We start from the raw sequence: 9,682 nt of genomic DNA on the forward strand, positions 1-9,682 counted from the left end.
ATTACTAACCGTATCACCTCATTTGTGCTGCGGATTGCGTGATTGCTGATAAAGCGAAAATGATTGGTCCGCCAAAACCTCTCATTTGCGTCATTTGCTTATGAATCAGGTCCCTGAAGAGCTATATAAGCGAAACAGGGTGAGAGATGGAGACCCCATCCCTCTGTTGGACCTTGATTCGCTTTAACAAGCAATACCGCAATCCTCAACACTTTTGAGGTGAGTATTTCTTTACTCATACTGTGTACCCCCAACGGCTCCGCCGAAGGGGGTACACCGTCCTAACCCTAAGAAAATTTATGGCACCCCAGCAAGCCTGACAGGAATCATCATTCTGTTTATGGAACATAATTCAGGATCTGAGCAAATAATCCATGTCTGTCATTGAAAGTAGTGTAACAAGAACAATAGATATGTCCCACTGATGCAGAAAGACAGGCTATGTAGAGCAATGGCTCAGTCATCCATAAGTGAATGTGGCCACTTGGTAGCAAAGTCATACTACTATTTTTGTTAATCAACCTATGTATAAATGCATAGACAGAGAATATAGCTACTTTGGTGCAGATATGCAAAGGAAATCTAGGGGTACAGCTTGTCCACCAACCTGAAATGAGAAGCACACCCAGACAGATATGCAATTCCTGGAAATACCAGTCTGAAGAACTGGTTTGATGCTGAGATCACATGCTAAGCTTCAGCATGGTTCAGATGTAGCCGGTAAAGGCAGACTGATATCTGACATTAACCAGATGTACACAGCCCTGCACTTAAACTTTTCACCACCACCAGCACCAAATCACACCAACACCAACACCACAGCATTCAGCACTCATCTCCATTATGAATGTCACTGAGGATATTGTTGGAGCTGGGCAGTCATAGCATTGGATTATGGCACATTTGTATTCAGATAAAGAGTGTTATTTTTCTTCTGTGTTAGAGAAAGTCATTATTATACACAGGGCATAGCACACTCTGTAACATCAAGCAGGGATGTGGCATAGCCCAGAGCCAAAGCAGATTACAAATACACATAGTCATTGGTGACTTCAAGTATCAGAAAAAAGGTCAATGTCAATGACCATTGCACTGAGCTGAAGCATGGTAGGGAGACAAGGATGTTGGTTGGGAAAGCCTTGCAGATGCATGCATTACATGTCTTCTTCCCTTCATCTCTCACTCTCAGATCTTCACAGGACCAGCATGTGATCAATATGAGATGCAATTGCCTTAGTCTTCAACTGGCCAGATTGATCATGCCCCATCTTTCCTTTTCTTGACCACTAGCAGACAGTTGTAGGTTCCTCTAAGCACTTGGAAGATGCAAAGCTATTTAAGTGTGTTGCCTTTCCTTCTACAAAGAGTATCGAATATCACAGATAATACAGGTGCTACGCTGACACAGTGGCAAGTAAATCATTCTAACTTGAGGGATGGCACTGAAATACCACCAGCTATGACATGAGCTCCTCAATACTGTTGGTCTCTGATGGAAAGCAACATCTGTCTGATATCATAACTTTGGCTTCATCCTATGTCTATTTAAACTGGAAGAGTACAGCCATATTGTGATGTGTATCATCTGGACAATAAAATCCCACAGTTTTCTCATCCACTGTCTTCAATAGCATAGAGCCACTCGAGATGTGGCCACTCAAGCAGCCACAAAGCATACATCAGCATTAACATTGTGGAAATGACAAAAGAGACTTAGCCTCTGGATGATTCATACCAGCTACTTAGTAAGCCTTGTATGAAGTGATGCATGTATATAACCTGAGCTGAATGACATTCCTTACAGTTGTGATAAACTCTTAGCATGATTACTCTTTATGATCTTCCAACCAAAGCAGCCAATTCACCAGGAACTATGATGACCTGGCAGACCAGGTATGTGTATATCTTCAAGGCACACATCAAAGCTAACCAGGCAATATTACAGGTATGCTCTAAATCTCAAAAGTCTGTCCTACCACACTGTCTACATCAAGCTCCCTGACGTCGAGGCTCTAGCTAAAAAGATTGGTGCTGCTCCCACCATGACGGAGCCAGATGGTGTATCTCTCTTCTACATGATCCCCATCATCCAAGATGACTCTACTGGAACCATCATCTCTGACTCTCCCACTATAGTGGCTTATCTCGACAAGACCTACCCCTCCTCTGGGCCCATTCTCATCCCCACTGGGATGATGACTCTGCAACTCGCTTTCTCCAGTGCAGTTGTCGATGCATTCACTCCCCTCTGGCCATTCTATGCTCTGGGGTTAATGACAAAGATGAATGAGGTGACAGCAGTGTATTTCTTGAAGGGGTTCAGTGGGGCTGTCAATATTGAGATGCCAAAAAGGGAAGAGTGAGAGAAGCTGTTAATACAAGTGAAGGAGAATCTTGGGAAGATGAACAAATGGTTTGAAGGAAGTGATGGGAATTTCGTTATAGGGAATGAACCATATTTCATAGACATGGCAATCTGTGCATTTTTGTGGTTCACAAGGGGGGTGGTTGGGGAGGAGAGTGAGAAGTGGAAAGATGTCGTTAGTTGGAATGCTGGCAGGTGGAGGAGGTACTTGGAGAGTTTCAAGCCATATGAGAAACTCTTATAGGAAATGTCCTCAAATAATCACTCAGTTTTCTTGCTGATTCCTTTCAAAGACAGCTGTAAAGCAACATTTTCTCCATGAAGAGATTACACTATTGTTGAAAGGGGTCAATTACCTTCTGTGCAATACTGTTTGATGGAAATGGTGTGCTACAACCTTACAGGCCATATCTTTGTCAGCTAGTAACAACCGATAGTTCTGAAGTCATCATTCTTAGGTATGGATTTTCTCTTGCATATGACCAATCTCATGTCAAGACCAGGTATGATGGTCTTTAAGAGCACACTTTTTGTTGTGTTACTGCTGCCAGTTCAGTGGAGATGAGAACCATTGAAAAGCAAAGAAGACAGCAGGCTGAGACCACAGTGTACAACTTTGTCTTGATAACTATTTCGCTGCCTTGCAATATGCCCTTCCTGTGGATACAAGCCCCAGTCGCTAAAGTTCTGCATACATACTATCAACATTAAGGCCATCATTTTAAGAAACCTCTGCCTGAAATTTCATCCTCTATATTATAGACTGAATGCTGGTCACTCTCATCATGGCAAAGTCTGTACCAGTGACTCATCCAAAGCAGCATACTTGCCTGGAATGGTGTGGATGAGATACTCCCATGTTCCATCACAGGCTCATCTCGCAACTGATTATTTGTGTTGCAGATTCTTCCTAAATCTACATCGAAGCTATCACCAAAATAGTGAGCCATGCATTGTTTGCATTTTTTCTCTGAGTTCAAATCTTCACTGGCTGCAGATCTGGACCATCATGAGATGCGTTTGTTTTTGATTTCGAAAATTCAGGAGCCATTTCCTCAATCCCTTTTCTTTTCTTGACTGCTGGCCGACTAGGTCATAGGCTTCTCTATGAAGAGAAGTCCTTAGAATTTTTCATCTGTCAACCTAGATAATATGTCTGCTATATGGAGTGTCTCGTAAGTATACTTTTCATTTTGCATTTATGTGATTTGTTTCATATGATCACCCTAGTAAAGTGGAAGAGTAGTCAGACATATCATGATGTGTATCATCTGGACAACAAAATCCCACAACATGGATGTGGATATCAATATGAGCAGGCCACAGAGCATACAGTCACATTAACTTTGTGGAAATGACAAAGACTGCAGTTACTGGATGATTCATGCTAGCTACTTTGTAAGCCTTTCCTGAAATGTTGTATATATATAACCCAAGCTGAATGCCATTCCTTGTGGCTGTGGTAAACTGATTATTCTGTATGACCTTACAACCAAGGCAGCTGATTCCTCAGGGACTATGATAACCTGGTAGGCCAGATATGCATATATTTTTAAAGAGTGGTATGAACCTAACCAGTCTATACTGCAGATGCACCTTAAACCTCAAAAACATTCCCTATCAGACTGTCTACATCAAGCTTCCCTGCATTGAAGCTCTAGCCAAAGTCTAAGGGAATTGGCAATGATGCTACCTATTGCCAGCTTGATCTTTGATCATGACCAGTATCATGGCCTCATAATGGGGCATATATGCAGTACTGAACACCTTTTAACAATCAATCCTCTTCTCTTCTCCCTGCCTTGATGCCACCAGTCAGAGGAGGTGGAAAGAGAATTGTCAAGGAAAAGGTAGGCATCAAGTGCCTCACCAGCTATATTGACCTTCTCTATTCTGGGTTGCCATAAAGGTGAGGCATTTACAATGTTGGGACCTACTCCAAATTATACCAGCATTGGTTCTTTTCACAAGAAAAGAATTGATTAGTCCTAATTGCTTAGGGGCACAATGTTGGTTTGATCTTGGTGGGAGCCATCAAGCCTATCATTGTTTTCTTCCCACACCTCAGACTGCATATATCCAACTCCAGGTTTCTGCAGTTGACAACTAATGCATCATAATCTTCCTCCACTACCCTTCTCTTGACTGTCACCTGCTACTCCCCAGTCAGCCTATGATGGCATGAAAGAGGACCTTGCAAAATAGGTAGAGAAGCCATGTTTCCATCCAGACAAAATCTATGAGGAAAAAAGTCTTATGTTGTATTTCACCTGGACAAAATCAGCCAAATTTTGCAAAGGCTCATGATTTTTTGTTTGGATGTCAGTGCACAAGTCAAGATGATGCCATGTCATAGCCTGGACTTCAAAGATGAGACTTGGTGCACAAACCTGGTGACAACCCTGGTCAGCCTTCCTCATGATGACCCAGCAGTTGACCACAAAGGATCAAGGTCTTTTTCTTCAATGCAACATAGTGAGGCTCAACACCTACTATTGGCTCTAGATGTATTCTCAACATTGTCAGATTATCACTACAGATAATCTTGCATTTCACTATATGTTTGTGTTTCACCATGAAGTTAAGTTGTTTTGCTCATAGATCAGTATATCCTATATCAACCATATTCCATCCATGCTGACTGTTTTCTACAAATAGTTTGTAGGGTGGGTCGCAAATCATGTCAAGTGGCAAGGAACCAAGACCACCATGGATATTGCTCCTTTCATATCTGCTTGCATGTCAGTTTCTGGTGCTCACATCATTATTTTGAACCTCACATCTGATGGTCAAGCATCATGATACATGCTTTCCCTTGGATCACAAAACTCCCTATCCTGGCTTTGCAGATGGATGGTGTCATGAAGAGAGTAACAGTCAAACTTGCATGAGAGCTTCTTCAGCAGAACAAAGCTCAATTGGAGAGCAGTGATGGAATTCAACATATTCCCACCACTTAGACCTCAAGAGTTCTTGATACCTAGCTCTGTCAAAGTAATTTTAGATGTCTCATTAACAAGCTTGGCCTACAGTTCCCATCTATATGCATCATCATGATATACAATGAGGCCTTCTTCATCAAACTCCTCCTACTCAGTCCCAGAATGGCAATTTGTGATTATATTCTGAGACAAATAACACAAATTTGGTATGCAGAGAGTCAAGTCCAATGATCCTTCTAGTATCAACTTCAGCATCCAGTTTGGCCAAGACTTAGACCATTGATGGAGGAAGCCATTTTCTTACTTCTTGTGCATCATCAGCAGTTGTGGGCAGACCACTGACAGCAGAACCTGTACCTTGTCACAAAGTCCTTTGTCATTTTGTGATGAGCTTCATTTGCAGCTCCCAGTTGTCATCTGCTTATTCTGAAGGGAGTTGAAAGAAAAGTCGAATGTGTCATGTTCAGGAAATCAACAGGTACTGTAGAAGCATCTCTCCACATGTTATACAAACCCACAAGCCACTGGAAATCAAACTGGTCTTGAGCCGATGTCAATAATAAATCAAGGGCATTATCATCATATTTTTCCAACTTTTTCCTTGCATTTGACCCCAGACAAAAGGGGCTGACATGGCTCTGCAACTGGTTGTGCAATTCTGGTTGATCAAAAGAATAGAAAAAGTCAGTTTGCTCCTGCATCTGCTTGTATCCTTCCTCAGATTGCTGTAGAGTTCAACAAGAGACAATATACACTTTTTGCAGTTCAAGGGAGAAGAATCAAACTTGGATGGGCTTTTCTTTATAATCAAAATACTAAATGATATGTCATTCAGAGTCAATCTCTCAGTGGAAATTGGACCTCACCATTTTGGCTGGCTTCTTGCATTTACCATCATTGGGTAAGAGTGTAAAGTCATGCATAGTCTTGATGTCCTCTCATAGTGGTACAAACATGGAATAATTTCTGTCTAATATGTTGTGGTATTCCAGACACACTAGGAGTAGATGCTGTCAGTCAATTGCTGTGATAAAAGCACAGCCTTACATTCTAAGAGATTACAGTGAGTGTGCAAGTTGAAAGTATTTGCCTCAAATCTCCAGTGATATTCGAGAGTGTGAATCTGGTGGCTGGCTTAACAGACCAGATATTGTGCCAGGATCACATGATCATAGTCTCCTCATGACTGGCACCATTAACTGTCACCATTATGTCCCTGAATTTGAATCCTGTCAATCTACACCATCCACCCAATGATCTCTCACCTCTTTTCCCTTGTATAACACTATGCCAGAATGCCTTCCTCTCGAATTCCTCAAATCCACTGCCTCATCGCCATATCTTCTGGTGTCTCAACTGCTTATACAGTCCACATCATTTGCTTGAGAAGTGAAGCCCTCTTTGGTTATAGTGGTAGCCTTTACTAAGGACTCTTTCTAGCTTGATGGGCTGGAATATGCCTGGGGGTCTTCAGCACAGTGATATCAACATGTATTTTGGGATGGACAATAACACTTTGCAGTGTGTGTCCCTCTGGCAGCCATTCTAATTGCTACTAAATGTTTTATAATGGATTCTTCTTTGCTCAATTCGTTCAAAGAGTCTCATTGGCTCTTGGCTCCAATGGGAGAAACCCTTGACTGTACCATCGACTGCTACAATTGCAACCTCAAGAGGAATGCTCCTAACAGCATGTCTTTCTATAAGGTGGACTTTAATGTCTTTTTCTATGTGAGTGTCTAATTTTCATACCAGGTGTGCCCTCTTGCAAATGAATATGAATACACCATAATACCTCTTTGTCTGAGTGGCCCAATATTCAGCAAATCTGCCTCTGGTGAAAGTGTCTCCTTCACTGACCCATTCAATGATCTCATGGTGATATCAAGAGCCAACCCATTCTTCATGGCAGCACTTGCTGCTCGCTACAGTGGCTATGAAATAGAAGCACCCATCTGTTTAACTGTAGCATTAAAACTCCTATGATTATTTCATGGAGCATATGCTCTGGTGCCACTCAAGTTCTATGAAGAGAGCTGGCCAGGAGACTTTGGTCAAGAGTTGCCAGAAAGTTACTGCGATTTACCACAGTTTGCTTCAGAGAGATTGAATTCCTGCATTCTTGCACTCACTACATCCTCTGTGTCCTCTTCCTCTGAATGCATTAGACCTTTCAAATGCAGAAAAGAGGAAGTGTCTAAAGAAGAAGATGAGGATCAGCATCAAGAGTGTAATTCTGTGAATGTATTCAAGTTGGTGCAGGATACAGAACCCCTCAGCAGTTCCTGCACCCACTTGAATGCTGCTGACCTTCACCATATAAAATCAATTTCTGGATTTCTTTTTCTAGCATTATATCGACTGACCATGACCTCTGTTCCATCCTTTCTGACAATCCAACTTCTGTAGTATGTTACTTATCATTCACTCTCTTCTTCATCTAAAACATTGAAGTATTAGACCAGTCATGAGTCTATGACTACATTTTCCCCATGTGACTCTGATTCTGTTCCAAGTTCTTTGGCAGCCTTTTCAATTGGGCTTTATTGGGAATGTTAACCACCCAATTATGTGTGTTGTCACTTCCTCCTCACCAATGTCACTATTGACTACCAACATCTAAAATCAGACAGTTTCTACATCCATTTCCCAAAAGAAGAGCACACATCTATCAAGACTTTCAGTGCATCCACAAGTGATAACCATCTCCAAAGCTACTAATTTACATCGCAGTATACTTCTTGTACATCCTAGACCTGGTGCAAACAGTTGAATCAATGCATTATTCATATTATATCCTAGTGTATGGGTGGGGTGATCTATCAGTTCAATATGGTGAGCCAATGCATCGGCAAGATTCTGTTGAGATGTACCAGAAGTCAAGCTTCAAGCTTTGACCCAAAATAGAAACCAGAGGAGGATCGAAGAGAGGATCCCGAGCCAGAAAAATTGAAGGTGAGCAAGTGAAAGATCATTACATTTATCAGCCTGGTTCAATAAAAAAGTTGGCACATCAAGGAGATTCAGCAAAGAATCATAGTCACCAATAAGCAACCATTTTCTCTTCTGTAACCATGAGCTTGTATGCATCTAGAAGAAAACAATATGCTAGGGCATGGATGAAACAATCTGTGGAATGTACCAGTCTTCACCAAACGTTTCATCTATTTTTACCTTGATGCCCTTAAGTCCTGCCAACATTTCATGAAGAAGAGATTGCTTCACCGAATAGGTTTTGGCCTTTGCTATTTTGTCTTTGGTGGTTTGATTGCTCATAACAAATTCATAGGACATGCAGAGTTCTATGTGATGCTTGAGATCTTTGACTTTGAGGAGTTGGAGGCCTATCATCTCGCTTTCAGGGGATATCGAGATGCTGGGTTTGGACATTGCTTGGAGAGTAAGAGCAGAAAGGGCTTAATTGGTGAGGATGGTGGTAGTTCAAGTTGTATTTAAAATTCCGACACCAGCTGTTGCTCATGCATCTCCTAACATTGATCTCCAACCACCATCTTGTTACTATGTATAACTATGGCCATTCCAACATCCAATTCTTTGTGTGCCTCCATCTTTGGACTGCTATCCAAGATAGTGAGCAATGGTGATGAGAGACTTTTTGCAAAGAAAGAAAGGTTCATAAAAGTATGACTCTGTGAATATTGTCACATCACTTCAGATAACCTATTTTTTTTGCCTCAGAGGAGTATTATTCTTGTCCATTGATTCCAACGGTAGTAGTGGATCCTGACAATGAGGAGGAGAACAAAAATAGTGCAATGATGTGCATGCAATTATGTTGAGAATGCACACAGTTCACTGTTGTTTCTGGCTATACAAGACCAGCATTGGGAGGTGGGATAGAGGGAAAAGGCAGCCATCTCACAAGTGCCATGACCAGTCCATCATTGTTCTTGGCCTGGTAGCAAAACAGAACCACCCTAACCTTCCAACAAGTCATTATATAATCATGGTTTGCAAGGGACCTGGGATTGTGACCAAGTGCTGGAAATGATGAACTATGAGGTATGTGACATGCATATAAGTGGAGAGATTTCCTTCCTTACTAGTATTTCTGGTTTCAGCAGTGAACTCAAGGTCTGACATTGATCCATAGTCACTTTCAGGATCGATTTCATGGGGAAACAATTAGGAAGTGAGTGGTCAATTTCTGCATCGGATTTGCTGCCTTCTATCTCACTCAGACTGATATCTTCATCATCTGTTAGCCAGGCAATTTCTTCATCCACATATTTCACTTTTAGCCCTTCTAAAGGACTATTCTCCACCCCTCTTGAAGACTCGGCATCCAAGTGTTCAGCAACATTTTGTTCTGCCATTTCCAACCATTTACAGTCATCCTCCTTGGATTCCAAAT

At 41.7% G+C, this 9,682-nt stretch overlaps 2 protein-coding genes across 2 annotated transcripts; one reads left to right on the forward strand and one right to left on the reverse strand.

Annotated features, from left to right (window-relative positions):
• Nucleotides 1–1,895: 1,895 nt before the first annotated feature.
• Nucleotides 1,896–2,842, forward strand: BT62DRAFT_1032564 (uncharacterized protein; the record flags this gene model as incomplete). The annotated part of the gene is made up of 2 exons (XM_043178347.1): nucleotides 1,896–2,322; nucleotides 2,365–2,842. The coding sequence occupies 2 exons, from the start codon at nucleotides 1,896–1,898 to the stop codon at nucleotides 2,607–2,609; spliced, it is 672 nt and encodes a 223-aa protein (XP_043037327.1). The 3' UTR covers nucleotides 2,610–2,842.
• Nucleotides 2,843–7,736: 4,894 nt separating this feature from the next.
• Nucleotides 7,737–8,508, reverse strand: BT62DRAFT_934436 (uncharacterized protein; the record flags this gene model as incomplete). Its single annotated transcript, XM_043186732.1, has 5 exons — nucleotides 7,737–7,916; nucleotides 7,974–8,105; nucleotides 8,181–8,191; nucleotides 8,219–8,295; nucleotides 8,482–8,508. The coding sequence occupies 5 exons, from the start codon at nucleotides 8,506–8,508 to the stop codon at nucleotides 7,840–7,842; spliced, it is 324 nt and encodes a 107-aa protein (XP_043037328.1). The 3' UTR covers nucleotides 7,737–7,839.
• Nucleotides 8,509–9,682: the final 1,174 nt, after the last annotated feature.

This window comes from Guyanagaster necrorhizus (assembly GCF_019112545.1).
Source record: "Guyanagaster necrorhizus MCA 3950 unplaced genomic scaffold BT62scaffold_20, whole genome shotgun sequence".
Lineage (NCBI taxonomy): Eukaryota > Fungi > Basidiomycota > Agaricomycetes > Agaricales > Physalacriaceae > Guyanagaster > Guyanagaster necrorhizus.